This window comes from Metarhizium robertsii (genome assembly GCF_000187425.2).
Source record: "Metarhizium robertsii ARSEF 23 chromosome Unknown MAA_Scf_6, whole genome shotgun sequence".
In the NCBI taxonomy this organism is placed as follows: domain Eukaryota; kingdom Fungi; phylum Ascomycota; class Sordariomycetes; order Hypocreales; family Clavicipitaceae; genus Metarhizium; species Metarhizium robertsii.
The window spans coordinates 26,653-42,266 of record NW_011942204.1 but is presented as its reverse complement, the minus strand read 5'-3'; the positions used below and the strand labels follow the sequence as shown (position 1 = coordinate 42,266).

Genomic DNA, 15,614 nt, shown 5'->3' with positions numbered 1-15,614 from the left:
ACTTGGATAAGCTTCGAATAGCACCAGGCCAGACGGAATCAGACGAAAGTAATATGGGGTAATTCTTGAGAGCAGATCTGTTGCTCTCATCCCCCCGACAAATGGCGTGATGCGCTACCGCCGACAAGCCGCCAGCAAGATGCCGCAAGTCGCCCCCGATCCCAACAGCGGTTATTCAGCTTGACGCTTTTAAAAGAAACAATCTGTCTATTGTCACTACTGTGTGTCTCATCACAATTTGGTTGCATCGCCTGGTCTTGGTCTATGGCGCGGGAATAGCTGAATGAGCTGCCAAGGTTGCCTTTGCAGCCTCGCCATGTCACCATTATAGTTCCCTTTGATACCATTCGCAGTCGCAGATCTTCATTTACATCATGGAAAAGTCTCTTTTCCAAAAGAACCATGGTCTTTTGTATTTCACAACTACTGTAGCCCGCGATTGACTCTCTGCCACCCTATATGCTCCATTGTGAGCATCAGGTGTGTAAGTGGACAGAATAAAGCACCATCAGGAAATGGCGCATTCTTGGCGACACACAAGAGCGTCTAGCTCAACGAATAAATCAATTGATCGGGATTCGCAGTGCTTTCCGAAAGGCCAACTGCCGAGCCTAGACGGAAAACCTTAACCGTATGTCAACTTGGCAAGCCACGATGCAAACGAACCCCGCTTGGAACTGAAGTTCAACCATGCAAGACACTTGACGGATTGACTGCAAAGAAACATCGCGGCTGTGTAGACTCAATACAAGCAGGGACAAAATACAGGGTATCCTTCTTTGGACGCCATGCCTCGACGACGCCCGGCCCGCGTGCAGCAAATGCAAGGCATTGGAGTCGACAGAATGGGAGCCATTGGCGATGCCGACGGCCACCATCTCTTGCGCCTGGAAAACCTCGATACCGACATTCCGCCCGATGCAGAAGCCATTGCTCGCACAGAGGCCGCTGCCACCACAGACGACGACAACAGTTACCTGCCTTTTATCGGGCAGAGGCACCTTCGCAGCGTCGCGGCACATCACGTCTCGCGCGTCTCTGGCGTCGCCTACTCTGCCGATCAGAATTGCGTCATCTCCGCCGGCGGATTGTCTGGCATTCTCAACGTCCTGCTCGCAACCATCGAGCCAGGCGACGAGGTCATCGTCACCGACCCCACCTACATCGGCTTGATCAACCGCATTGTTCTGGCCGGCGGCGTCCCCAAGTATGTGCCGTTTGAGTTTAGACCAGGGGCAACTTGGAAGCTCGATCGCGGCGCTCTCAGGGATGCCGCTACTCCCAAGGTCAGGGCGATGCTTCTCATGTCTCCGTCGATGCCTTGCGGCGGCTACTTTGACACGCAGGATTGGCAGGCCATTGCCGACGTCTGCGTGGCCAACGACCTCTGGCTTCTTCTAGATACCGCCATGGAACGACTTGTTTTTGACGGACGACGAGTCGTGCATCCCGCTGGCCTCCCTGGCATGCAAGAGAGAACCATTACCATTGGTTCGTCAGCCAAGGAGCTGCGGATGATTGGGTGGCGGGTTGGCTGGATTGTTGGGCCGCACGAGGTGATGAAGGATGTTGCCCTCGTGTCCATGGCCAACGTCGTCGTCCCGGTGGGCATTGGGCAAGACGCTGTTGCTATTGCTCTCGAGAGGTCGCAAACCACGCTTGGTGGCTATATACAAGAACTTGAAGCCAGACGCGACAAGGTCGTGTCTGAATTGGACGGCCTTGCCATTGGCATTCCCGCTGGAGGCTGGAGTTTACTGCTGCGTGTGAGCGACTATGGCTTGACGGGTCAGGCTGCTTGTGAAAAGTTGCTTCAGCAGGGTGTATGTGCCACGGGAATGCGTGGATGGGGACTTCAGCATGGACATCAGTATGTGCGATTTGTCTTTTCCAACGAACCGGTGAGTCGCTTGCATGGACTTGGGGCAAAGGTTCGAGCCGCTCTAGGCATTCATTCGACTTAGTTGACTTTTCATTTCTTTTTAATACTTGACCAGTTGACACGTGGAAAAAATTGTGATTGGGGCGTTTGAATCGTCACCCGCACACCGTCTTTCCCCATCTTGGCCACCACTTATTTGACAACAGATGGCTCTACGGTACCAATCATTTCGTTCATATATCCATAATGATAACGACTCAAGTAATGTCCATCAGTACATGGCTAAGGACATTTATACAGAAATAAATATTTGCTGTCCCGGAATTACGCTGCAGCCTTATGGCTCCAGGATTCTGTTGACCTTGGCTATTGGTGATGGCGCGTGGCAAGAGTGCCCGTCATCATACGACCAAGATACAATTGAATGGCATGATTGTAAGATGAAAGCACATCTGCAGCACTTTATCACAAAGCTCGCCTCGGCGCGACAGGGAAAACGATGAGAAACCTACTCCGCCTTCCGCTTTTGCCATGTTCAGACGCTGTGCGCTGAGGCAGATTACTGCATACTCGGGCATCTTTTTACACTGGCCTGCCGCTTAAAAAGACTTTCAAGGCATGCAGTGGTTTTTGTCAACTATAACTCGCTATGCCTTGCCAATCCTACGATTGCGGGAACAATGCATAATTGCGCCGGCATGTCGTGTGTCTCAGGCAAAACCATGTTGAGAAACATGTTGTCTCGGGCCCGGATTCCCAAAGCCCGCCTGAGTTTATGACCGCATCGGTAGTTGATGAAGCTAAATGCAGGATGTAATCACTCTCAGCGACCACATACGAGTTTCCAAAGACTCTAGGTCAGCATGCAACTGTAAACGAGGCAAGCACGAAACTTGCAAGCGTCTGCTCGAAACTTTTAATTCTTTAATTGTAAACCCAAACTCTAATATGAGGTTCCTCATGGGCCAATAAGGTGATAATTACATGAATGATACATAGAATCTCCAGATTGTTCGACTTGGGCCACATGTCTAGAATAATACGAAATGTAATCCCCCTCCCAAGAACACGTGATTTCTATACAGACAGGAGCCATCACACCCCAAAACAATTGTGGCTCAACAGCTATTAGATGTGTCGCGCACCATGTCTATGCTTGCAGGAGACGCTAGCCTTTGAGGCGGTCGATGTTGCCGTCACAGCCTCTTGGATACCCGTTTGGCCGTCTTGGATCGTCGACCCAGTCGCCGTGGTAATACGAGTCTGGTTCTTGGACACTGTAGCTGTCAAGGACGATGCAATAGTCGTGTGGTTCAGGGACACTGTTGTCGTCAGGGATGTGGCAGTGCTCGTGCGGTTCATGGACCTTGTCGACGTCGCAATAGTGGTGTGGTTCGTTGGCTTGATGACCTTCTGCGTCAAGTAGCGGATGTCCTTGATTTGAAAGTAAAAGTTCTTGAAGGCCTGAGGATTCTTGGAAACAAAGTCGATGCAGGTTGGCTCTCTGGTGACCTTGTCGCATGTTTTGTTACTGCCTCCATCTAGCTCTTTCCAGAATTGATCACTGCCCGGTGGGTTTCCGCAAACGGGAAGAGTGAACATGAGTTGCTGCTCCTGGAAGATGCGGTTGATGTCGCATTTCGTGGCCCGTAACTGAACGGACGGCTGGCCCCACGACGAAGTATCGAGCTCGTCGTCGTTCAGGTTATCGGGCTCCTGGCCATGCGGCCAAGTAAACAGCTTAATGTACTCCGTGGTCCACTCGAGGGCCTCTGATGTAGTTATGTGTAAGCACGTGTCTCATCACGAGAGGGAGCCATTGACAACTTACGGATTCCTCCCTTCGGGGAAGCCCAAATGGTGTTTGTTGTCTCTCTTGACTGGCAACCCTGGTTTAGCCACTGAGTTTTATTGTCGGCGAATGTATTGTCACAATTGGAGGAGATGATTCCTGAGTATTGATCGCCCTGTTCAATGGTGCATGACCCAAATTCGGACGCGGGACCGACGTGGAACACGGGCTTATTGTGAATGTCCAGGTTCCAGCCTTCGTAGATGTCGATTTCACCGGCTTTGGGCCATTCTCCCACACCCAGAGTCCAGCTGGCAAAACGGTTACTATTACATTGCAATACAGCTCGTATCGTATTGACATTACTTACTATGCTGGCCAGCCTCCGCAAACGAGCTCCGGCAAATGAGTAAAACGAGTGATAACCAAGCCGTACTTGAATGCCTTTTTCGAGACAACCCGGAGACTGTCGCGTCCCTCGGCAGACGTCTTATTCAGAACCCTGGTATGATCAATGCCCAGGTAGACCTCGCCGTCTTTGATCTTGGCTAGACCCTTTTTCTGGGCGTTTGTCAAATTTTGGTACTTGACCCACGACCAATTGTCGTCATTTTGAGTTGGGATACCACCGGTCTATCAACCATCCATTCATTAGCCAAACGAATCGGCCGGCGGTCGGAGATGGATGGGCATGTGGTCATACAGTGCGGAAGTCGAAAGACTTGAAGAAGTTGCTGGCGTCGTATGTCTGGTTGAGACGAAACTGCTCAGCCGCTGAGGCTGCACAGTGGACGGCAAGCAGCCAAGCGGTTACGGGGCGCATCTTGTCTTGCTGGGCCGAGGACTAGATGGAAAACTGCGTCAAGATGGCAGTCGGACAAATTTTGCGCCAAGCATGTATGTCCATGTATATATATTATGTAGCCAGTGCTGTACCTAAAACAGCGCCTTGACGGCCCAGAGCAGAAATTGCTGGTTGCCTGAAATGGTCTCATAGGGGTAAAATAAGACAACATTGTGAATGTAATTTCATTTTTTTCGTTGCCCCATCCCGTCGTGTAAAGGTTATTTTCGGCGAGACGCCGAAGTTACAACGCACGTTGTAGCACAACATATTGTTCAGGACCCGGCGCATGAAAATGAATTGCCAGGGTCAGGGTCTGCCCTGCTTCTTGGCAAGATGCCACTCCGTACCTGCATTCGAGAACGGACCACATTGTGCAAACGTGTCTGCTAGTGCGTGATGACTGGTTATGCTCTGCCGGAGTTTTCGTAGTTAAGCCTTGCGGCCCGGCATCGCGTGAGCTGTGGGTTAGGGTCAATATGTGAGTCACTTTTGTTGGTGCGCGATTCAGCGTTCGGGCTAGTGAACTTGTTGGTTTGAGAACCATCAATGATTGAGGCCACGCGAGTGAGCAGTGCGAGCACTGATGGCATGACGATGGGAGTACGAAGGCGCAGTGCGATTCCTTGCTGTACACAGCCTGCTGGGCCGTCCTCCACGGCATCATACTGAGTGAGGGCTTTCCACGGCTTACAATGCTTCCTGCCTGAACCATGATTTGTAAAATCTTGACCTGTAACTTGTAAGCACTGTATACAACCCTGGGCATCGAATTGAACTGCCCGACCATCTCTGCCAAGCCAATCTGCCCCCCCGGTTCATCCCTCGTGCGCGGATCCTCATCGATAGCAGGACATGGGCCTAACAAAATTCCTAAAACCCATTCTGACCCCAGCACCTACCTGAGCATCGTTATACCCGCCATGGCCATATCGTCTGGTCCCAGGGGATGCGTCTCTCGTGTTTCCGACCGCGTTTATTCGGCCGTTTATCGGGAGTGTGCTTTAGTATCGCGTGGCTCCCGGCTATCCAGAGCGACTTGGCTCTAGAAGGAAATATAATCACGGAATACAAGCCGGACGCGATTGCCATAAAGATGTCAACGTGCTAGCACTATTCGTAGATCAGGCCCTCTCGCGGCGACGAGTCTTCGTCTTAGCCCCATTCTACGCGGACCTGAGACGCGCATCATCTCACCGAGTACTTGAGTCAAGACAATCAGGCGATTCTGGTTGAAACGGGTAAGAGACCAATAGCGAAGCGAGTTATCTGACATGGGACTGGAGGGTGGGCCTGATGCAGTCTTCTGTTACATCAATTGATCTTTATTCGATCCTCCCCATCCGATTCCACATGTTCCTGCCCTATAATAGAGATAGTATACCCACTGTACATTTAGATTGATGCTTAATAAGTACTAATGCGAGACAAAAAACAGCAGAAGAGAACAAGGTTAACAACTACGGTATTCGCTGTTCGCCGTCATTTCTCAGTGATCGTCATCGGCGCTTCCTAATGGTACCAAGGTGAAACCTTTCAATGTTGTTAGTTGACATCTATTTGGCCATCGGCCACGCGGCCTTTGGTATTTTGCAGAATAAGATCCGCCAGACTCCATGCTGCGGAATGGTCGAGTGGCTGCGCCCTGAATTATTCTTTATGCGTGACCTGGTAAGGGGACTAATAACCAATAAACAACGGGTTTTATGGTTCCCAAGATTAATTGATTGCTTAATAAGTCAAGCTCTTTATTATTAACCCTATATTTTCTCCCAACACACTAATAACTTGAAATATATGCATCGCAGATAATGCATTGGCCCCTGCTACCCTGTCATATCACGGATGAAGAATACTAATTCCGTGGTGTTGGCAGAGTCGCAGGGATAAACATGGACTTTCTATTATTAATGATAGCACGCAATTGACGCGCCCTTTATTGAATGCCACCACGGAGTAGTTTCGGCAGGAATTCAGAGGCATCCACGGCCTCCACGGCGGTAGACGGAAAATGCTGAAACCACCATGTTTGGCCGCGCGTTTAATAACACGGACAACATCGACCCGTATTGCGCCCTGCGGCCGCGGGCATATCCCGGTGCTCGTATCCGACAATTGAAACGAGTGGCTCATCAACGTCTTTGAATCCATGGTGGCTAATGGCTTTAAGGAGGACTTCTCGCCTATCACACCACAAAACTCCTCCCACCATCACCACTTCTCCCACCATCACCACTTCTCCCTAACCAGGCCTTGTGACTCCCTTGTATGTCTGTATCCACGCATCTACAGCTCTCTATACGCCATCATCATCGTATGCTTGTCTACTGCGCTAATCATAGCTAATAATAGCAATGATGCCATCGAAGCCCGCAGAGACTTGGTCATGTAGATCACACGAATCTGGACGCACTATTGTCCGCCAAGTTTGTCCGTATTAAAGTCGTCTCAAGTGAGCCGGGCCATGTTACCTGGTTTTGGTCTGGTGCTGCCCTTTCTGGCCTCAAACATGCTCGGCAAGTGCAGCAAGCTGGCGAGCCATTCTTGTTGTCCAGGAATTTGGACAAGATTCTTCCACGGTTCCTCGCCTAGAGGCCGTGAGATTACAGGATTTGTGCTTCCTCATGACGGCACGGTTTGGTGTTGCTCTGGGCTTCCAACTATATAGAAAGGGCAAATGTTGGTCACGGCAGAACAGGGGGGCAGAGTTGAAAACTTGGAATCTCCCCGGTGGCATGGACTGCCTCGGTGATGTCTATGCCTTCTCTAGCAGTGGACGAAGCAACCTCACTAATCTAGTCAATAACCTTTTGACGCTTGTCATCAAAATTGGGACGAAGCTCTCGGCTCATACTCTCGGCTATGCCAACAACCATGATTTAGAAATGCCCATGGGCTAGGTTGACTAGCACAAACACTGGAAAGAAATAACGTCGCAAATAGACGAGAATGCAGACTTCGCGATTGGGCCTCAAATATCGCAGAGAATTCAGTGAGTAACTGAAGCGCAACGGATAACCAGTCGATTATTGTTTGCAAGTAGGCCTTGTTCATGGCGATGCCGACAAAAACCTTGGCCACAGTGGAACGGTCAAGGTGCCACTAGACGCGAGATCCCATCCCACTTGACTCCTGGCTGCTCTCGCCACAGTCGTAAAGTCCAACAAGCGCAGGCCGTCGCATAACAACTTGAGAAAATTTGCATTCAGACTCCAATAATCATTTCCCATGCACTCAGACTTGGTAGTGCCTCTCCAACCCTTGAGCTACGTTTGGCCCAAACAGTTCGTCCCATCGTGGGACTGAGAACGGGTGTCCATTGACAAGTCATTCACAATCATTCACCCACGGCATGCATGCTACCTATGAGCAACGTCGACGTCCTCAACCGAGGATTCAGGGCCGTCAAGACGGCTCGTTCCGATGTCAGCTGCTATGTATCTGGAAATTCTCAACATTTGCTTACACTATAGTGGGAAAGTGCGACATCCATGGCCGTGGCAGTAGACTAGAACAAATAAGCTTCTTAGAGTCGCAGTGCATCTTCCCGCCGGGTGGCAATAAAGCCAGCATCGGGGAAGGCTTAAGATGGCTTTGTTAATACACTTTACAAAAATGGTGGCGAGCAACGAGCCTTGGAGATAGTTGGGATTCAGGCATAGTGATACCACCAACTGATCCAACACTCTGGAAGATGCTTTTCAACTTGTGCGCGGCGGAGTTGACTATTATGATTCGGTGGGAGCAGCTCTAGGCGTCATGCCGAGGCCGACTGGTTTGACGAGGCGGTAAGAATTGTGCCGAGTCCACAGGAACGGGAGTAACATGTCAGAAATCAAGACAGCTTTGCAATATTTTGTGTCAAGATGAAGCAGATAGACCTGGTTTGAGGCAACTATACTATAAAGGCAAATGGGCGAGAACGGGGCGTAGAATTACAGATAAAAGTGTTGGCATGGTTATGCCATCGACGGAAGCCTCTGTAGAGAGCAAAGACCGATGCAGTTAGGAACCTACACATATTCGTTAGCAAAGGCATTCCTCGGTGAATAAATACTTCCAGGCTTACCTCCTCCTCCACATCCGCCGCCGCCGCCTCCTCCTCCTCCACAACCTCCTCCTCCTCCTCCGCAACCTCCGCCGCCTCCCGATCCCGATCCTCCTCCGCAGCCTCCTGTGCTGCCACAACCTCCCGTTCCAGATCCGCAGCCCTGGTAACCGCTATTAGCAAAAAGACGTGAGAAGATATACCATGGATGGGACATACCCCTATACCACCGCATCCTCCGGCATTTCCACACGCTCCGGCTGCTACACCTCCACCACCGCAGCTTCCAGCGGCACACCCTCCCCAAGCACCGGCACCCGTGTGGACATAACATGGATCCCATCCGTAGTACATGCCCGGTGCCAGGTACAGCGGATACACTGCGGGGGAATACACTGCATTCTGCTTAGTATTTCAAGATCATTGTAGATGGCCAAAAGATGTAGAGGGGGTTGTGGCACGTACTGAAATATGAATAGCCCCAGTGATCGTAATAGTCATTGCGCGGAGGAAGCGTACGGCCCTTTTTCTCGGCGCGCTTCACAGCCTTTTGGTAGTTTCGCTCCAGAGATTCCTCTTGACGAGAGCGGAGGTAGGCGCTGACTGGCCCTCTAGACGCATCCGCGGAACGGACTGCGTTGTGAGCCGAGATGTGGGCAGAGTTATCCGGAGGGCAGCGCCCGGCTCTGCCAGATTGATAAAAGTCTTGTGCATACTTGTCACCCTTTGAGGTGCCGAAAAATGAGTTCAACGAGGACGTGTGCGACGCGCGGATGGCTACACAAAAAGAGGATTCAGTATCGGCAGAGTTCATGGTACGAAAGCTGGGACGGGCGTGTGAACGGATATATACCTTCGCAGTACCAACAAGTACATTCGCTGTACAATTCATGAAATAGAACTTGGTACGTCTTGGACGTCCATTCAAATGCCTGATTGAGCTTGACTTCTTCGATTTTGTCATCATGATCAATGAACTTGAATGTCGCTCTTGTCGTGTCGGCATAGTAGGACGGAGGGATGAGCTGATGGGTGTGCCACGCAAGGTCGACGTCCAGCGTCGGGACGGCGATTTGTTTCGGGTGACGCCTCATCAACTCCATGAACTTGACGTACTTGTCTATAAGCCGCGCCATTGTCTCTCGTGCCGAGGGGCTGTGCAGCCAATCCAGCTTGACCATCTTGTCAACAAACACTCCCTGGCGCATCACGGCTCCGCACAAGTCCAATGCGAATGGCGAGAAATTCTCCCAATACCGACTCATCATCTTTCTCACGCAGTTTTTGGACTTGGGAGGAATCTTGTACCGACTGCTCCATCTGGGGGGCATGGAGTTTATGCGGCAGAGTCGGCTGGAGTCACGCAATACTCCCTCGACAAGAGATTTGACCGTCTCCATGGTTGGGTCTCTGTGGGATTTGAAGATGTCTTGAATTTGAATTCGCAAGTCGAGCTGGATCATGCGGTTGGGGAACGTCCTTGGATACACATTTTCCCGATCCCCGCTTGGTACGGGTTCCGGCATGCCATTTTGCGGATCGAGGATTGTTCCAGGCATTGGCACTGACTTGGCAAGAAGCAATGCCGAATCTTGCACAAATTTACGAACAGACAGGGCCTCTTTGCAAACATTGCCGTGGCAAGCAACACATTGATGGCTCAACTTGCCGTCCCCATATCCACTACCGACAAGACCGGATAATCTGCGCGAATATTAGTCTTGATTGCAACATCTGAACAGGTGCCCGAGTGCGACAAACCCGTCTTGCCTGTTGGTAGATTCTTGGTCCCCACAGGTTGTCCATGGGATGTGGTTGGGAACCTGGCAGTGAGGGCAATTGATGATCTTGACCATGGGCTCACCCGTGTTGGCCCAACATCGACCGGTTGCCTGCGTCCAACGTGTTTGGCAGGCATCAGAGACGGAGTAGTCAAAGTTTGTGTCGATTGCCTCGTTGATAAGGGGCCAGGGCATACCATCTTGCCACAGGCCCTTCATTGAACTTCGAATGGAATCCTCGAGAAATGCTCGAGGGTTGAGCATATGAGAATGAAACACCATGAGTACGTCTGGGCAGCTTCAACGTTAGCCTCTGCAATATTTTGGGATCCCGCGGTGAATGGACATACCTAGGGGCGGAAGCATATCTGGTCCAAGTCCTCGAGGGTCTTTGCAGAGTATGGGAAAGTTGGCGTACAAATCGGATGCAGGCTCGGCCATCATGTCTTCGGTAAGATGATTTCGGCCTTGAATTACCCTCCACCAAGTCTCATACCGATCAACGGCACGAGCGACAAACAGTGCCCATCTCTTTTCACGGATCTTGCTCAGAGCAAGCTTCACCTTTTCCGCGTCTTCAATCTTGATGCCCTTTCCAGCATGGATGGCATCCAAGTCGAAACCATCCGCGTCATGGCCCGCGCGACTGTCGTACAAGCCGAAAAGACCATCAGTGTAGCCCACTTCCTCCTTCAAGTTGTGGATGGCGTGGAGGAGTTTCAAGTGGGCGAGACAGGTCTCAACCGTGAGCCTTCTTTGCGCAATGTTGGTCTCCAACAACAAATGCGCAAATGCCGCTGTAGTATCGACGTCGACAGGTGGTTGCGCCTCTGCTTGTTCAGCTGCGTACGCCGGTGGTGCAACACCATGGCGGTCATCTTGACCACGCATGATGTTCTAAGGGATGATTAGCTGATGTGAAGAGGGACTGGTATGAGTAGGGAGGGTGAATATTCTAGATGTATTGGACTTGAGGCGTCGCCGCTGGGGTATTATGACGTCGCAGCCGTTGCCTCCAAGTTTGGCCAGCACTGAGGAGCAGAAGAGGAGATGGACTAGGGCGCGAGTGTTGGACATGAATGTTGTCGACGGCCGCATTCAGTGCTCACATGTGCACCTTGGTACTCCTTAGCAGAAGCCTGTTCTCTGAAACGGTCGCTCTTTGAGATGGAAATAGCCCAGGGCGGCGTTGAGACGTGCTTTGTTCGCGCGATGACATCAGCTCAGCAGCATCGCCATGTCAAGAACCATGGCTCCCGGGTGTTCAAGGTTGTTTCGCGTGACCATGGTCAGCCCAACAATGCCTTGTCGCGAGAAGGTTGGGACGCCAAACGCCACCAAGCAGGCAGGCAGCACCACGGTGGTGTAACCATTTGAACATTGAACATTGAACCAACTACTTAGGTAGGCAGTTGCTAGGTAGTTGCCTCTCAAGGTATTGCACGTGTCCCGTCAACATGCTTCAATGTCAAGTTCGTAGGACCAGCGACAGTGCGCTTCTCTTTAACTCGCAGTGTGGCAAGCGTGTGATGGTATTGGTGCCGATTACCCGTCTGGTCAGCGACGAAGTGGCTAGTCCACCTTGGCATGTCGACGCTGCACTTCAATGTTCTGGTTCGTTGCCAACAGGTCGATAGTTGCATCAATGCAATCGGCCGGGGCGATACGCAACCACACATGCATACATGTACTTATGTATGTAAGAGCACGTGCACTGACATGGAGACTCCAGATGTCCAGATGTCCGCCACCCGACATTGCCGCTGGTGCTTTCCTTCTCCCCCGCGTTGAGGCCGTGTTTGGTCGCTGCTCATGTCTGGTGCAACCTGGCACGACAGCAACATTTGAAGAGCCCAGTGCTGTCTTGTCGCTGTCCCTCGCGGCTAAAGACTGCATGTGGTCCAGTAACTCACATGCAATTCACTGCATGTGGTCAATCCAATTGAATCTCTTTAATGTTCCATGTTGTGTCTTCAGCCTAAACGCCACATGCACTGCCCCAGATCTCAGTGCTTCCTCCCGTCAGCCGCAGTCCAAGCTCCCAGGCAGTCATGCATGAGGTCTGGTCGGAAGTGTCGTCGTCGTCTGGTTGCTCAGGTCATGTCATCGCAGCTTCTCCACACAGCTGGTGCCCATATGTATTGACATATGTCGACGTGCTAGTACTTGGCGCCTGACGTGCCCCGGCCGCTACATGTAATTGATAACATCATTGATGAGTCTGGTCGGTCTCGCTGCACTGATGCTTCCATGAGGGCGCAGGATGCCTCGACTTTTCAGCTTCCCGTAGCCGTTGTAGGGAGGCAAAATGTGCTTCCCACGATAACCTCACCTCTTTCCATGGCAATACTCGTTTCAAAAAGTACCTACCTATCCCGTCACCGTTTAATACGAGTAATTTCGCCCCCGTAAGCGTCCAAGCTCCACCTGGTGTCATTGCCTCGTGTGAATGGAGTCCCGCCCCGAGCGTCATTTTGCACCGGACATTTATTAGTTGACGTTTCCTGCTCCATCTTTTGACGTCGCTTGGGAACCGAGGGCCCGAGGCCGTGTAGCTTCTTCGTCGACGGCGCGCACAGGCTAGGAACCGTTCATGTTCTCGTACAAGAGTACAACCGTTTCTTTTCTTTGCACCCCCATCTCGGCGCTGCCTGTTGCAGCCATGACAGACTCAATTAGGGCCTGAATCAGCATGTACCCCTCAGTGCTGGTATGAATCAGCGTCAAGTCTCATGTTGCGTTCCCGCCAAAACGCACCGAGTACATACAGGTCGGCACCTCTGGAATTTTGACCGTGCTCTATCTGACTGAAACGCCAAAGTCAGTGGTTTGCTTTGTTTACTCGGAATACCGAGGACCTTGGAGACGCTTCTTCCTCCTGGTACATTGATGGATTCAAGTTGGCCCACCATCTGACGTGGCGCTGGATCTTGACTCCGTGTCTCTGTGATTGGCACTCTGGCATCGCCGTTGCCCAGCGCTAGCTGTCAGACGGCTTTATTTATTGGGTCCAAAATGACACTCGTAGCGTCGAGTTATTTATAAAATACGAAGGTCGACGCCCTAGTTGAAAGACAAGAGGGCAATCCGTCGGCTCCGTGCTTTCAGTGGCCTTTTGGTGAATAAATGGGCTGTCGACCCCTTCTCTTGAATCCTTGCCGCCGTTTTTGAGCGTGATTTTTACCCTTGCACTCGTTGTTGGCCATTGTCTCGTTTTGATTGTTTCTTGTGGTTTCCGACAATGGGAATAGACCTTTGACCGGCGCCAAAACGCTTCGCCCTAGGTTTACGTCACTGGATCGAACCTCCGCGAGCGAGTTGCCCAGCATTACGGAGTAGTAGTACCGAAGCGCTGCCGCCGAGCTGCCGCGAGCTGTCACTCATTGGGTTGCGTCACCTTCACTCGTTCATCTTGGACTCGCGCGACTTGGTTGGCGGTTAAAGGATGCGTAGGCGCGCATGGCTCTCGGGCCTGTTGGCCATGTCGACGGGGGTCGTGGGCAAGTTGAAGTACTTGGTATGTTTGATCCTCTGTGAGCGAGGACAGCAAGTCTTTATTATTGACAAACGGCGTCTCTTCTCAACTAACCTACAAGACCAGGGGGTTGCCATGGCTGGTATAGACTTTGGCTGCGACATTGATGTAAGGCAACACGAGCCGACAATTTGATGACAGTGGCTCATGACTGACCGTGGAGGACAGGGCTCATGTCCCGGCGACCACGTCCAAGTGCCCCTTGCATCCCTGGGCGGCGCCGACTCTGCTGGTCAGATGAAGCACTTTGTGGACGATGATGGCATGAACACATTTCGACTCTGTAAGTGTCCCGTGCATGAATCGAGTCCGTCTCTTCAGCCCTGCTTTGCTAATGCACTGGCGGCGAAGCAATGAGCTGGCAATACATCACGGCGGGTCAGCCCTCGGGCGGGTTGGACAAGATCAATTTCGGCAATTTCGACAAGCTGGTTCAGGCTTGTCTGGATACCGGCGCATACTGCATGCTCGACCTGCACAACTTTGCGCGGTACGACGGCGGAATCATTGGCCAGGGGGGCCCGAGCGACGACGTCTTCGCCGGCTTGTGGAAGCAGCTCGCGACGTACTACGCCAAGAGCGACAAGATCATCTTCGGCCTCATGAATGAACCGCACGACCTGGACATCAAGATGTGGGCCAAGAGCTGCCAGGCGGCCGTGACGGCAATCCGAAAGGCCGGCGCCACGTCGCAGCTCATCCTCCTCCCCGGAACCAACTTTGCCAGCGCCGAGACATTTGTGTCTACGGGAAGTGCCGAGGCCCTCGCCGCGATTACGAACCCCGACGGCTCAACCGACAACTTGCTGCTTGATCTGCACAAGTACTTGGACATCAACAACTCGGGCACCCATGCCGAGTGCACCACCAACAATGTGGCCGGCTTCAAAACCATTGCAGAGTGGCTGCGCAAGAACAAGCGCCTCGCTCTCGTGTCCGAGTCTGGCGCGTCCATGGACCAATCTGTAAGTGCATGTAGCCACGGCTGACCATTGATGTCGCTGTTTGCAAGTTGCGCGCCACTACTGACAAGTCTCAAGTGCATGACTAAATTCTGTGAACAAAACGACTTCATTGCCGAGAATGACGACGTTCTCGTTGGCTTTGTTGGCTGGGGGGCAGGCGGATTCGACGACACATATGTGCTTACCCTGACGCCCTCGCGATCCGGCGATGCCTGGACCGACAACAAATTGATGAAGCAGTGCATCATTGCCCCGTTTGGCAAGGCTGCGAGCGCAACCGCGTCAACTACGCAGGCGCCAACATCTACCACCACCACGTCCATGTCGGCGACGTCGACGGAGCAGGCGGCCGACAAGACGCCCTCTGCTACCCCCGGCACAAAGAATACCAATGCGAATGAAGCCGCTCCGAAAAAGGGCAATGCCGCCGACCACGTTGCAATTTCTCACATTTACATAATCTTGGCGAGCATGGCAGGGCTACGACTTTACTTGTAGACAATGCCGGCGCATGATTTGTGCACAGAGGGCCCGGCTCTGTGGACGATGTAGTATATATATGGATAGAACCGGGCTTTGTTTGCTGCGGAGAGGGCGCTTACATTGCGGACATTTGAGCGAAGCCTTATTTTTTTTTTTAATCATTAGAATATGTACTTTTTTGGGATCCATTGACCGATGCCGCTCGACACAAACGGGCGTAGAGCACCCTGACAACCACGAGTAAGATATACAAGACCCGCACAGAGATGCATCTTGTTGGCCAG

General features: G+C 51.9%; 4 protein-coding genes across 4 annotated transcripts; 2 read left to right on the top strand and 2 right to left on the bottom strand.

Moving 5' to 3' along the window:
- Positions 1–788: 788 nt before the first annotated feature.
- MAA_09025 (class I and II aminotransferase) lies at positions 789–1,964 on the top strand (the record flags this gene model as incomplete). Its single annotated transcript, XM_007827023.1, has 1 exon — positions 789–1,964. One exon carries the CDS (start codon positions 789–791, stop codon positions 1,962–1,964), a length of 1,176 nt encoding a protein of 391 aa, XP_007825214.1.
- A 1,046-nt stretch (positions 1,965–3,010) lies between these two features.
- On the bottom strand, positions 3,011–4,497 carry MAA_09026 (Concanavalin A-like lectin/glucanase; the record flags this gene model as incomplete). The annotated part of the gene is made up of 4 exons (XM_007827024.1): positions 3,011–3,654; positions 3,714–3,985; positions 4,045–4,307; positions 4,378–4,497. The coding sequence occupies 4 exons, from the start codon at positions 4,495–4,497 to the stop codon at positions 3,011–3,013; spliced, it is 1,299 nt and encodes a 432-aa protein (XP_007825215.1).
- A 3,980-nt stretch (positions 4,498–8,477) lies between these two features.
- Positions 8,478–11,238, bottom strand: MAA_09027 (alpha-ketoglutarate-dependent sulfonate dioxygenase; the record flags this gene model as incomplete). The annotated part of the gene is made up of 6 exons (XM_007827025.1): positions 8,478–8,531; positions 8,588–8,961; positions 9,032–9,343; positions 9,420–10,270; positions 10,328–10,637; positions 10,698–11,238. 6 exons carry the CDS (start codon positions 11,236–11,238, stop codon positions 8,478–8,480), a joined length of 2,442 nt encoding a protein of 813 aa, XP_007825216.1.
- Positions 11,239–13,957: 2,719 nt separating this feature from the next.
- On the top strand, positions 13,958–15,345 carry MAA_09028 (uncharacterized protein; the record flags this gene model as incomplete). Its single annotated transcript, XM_007827026.1, has 4 exons — positions 13,958–13,990; positions 14,051–14,165; positions 14,234–14,847; positions 14,923–15,345. The coding sequence occupies 4 exons, from the start codon at positions 13,958–13,960 to the stop codon at positions 15,343–15,345; spliced, it is 1,185 nt and encodes a 394-aa protein (XP_007825217.1).
- Positions 15,346–15,614: the final 269 nt, after the last annotated feature.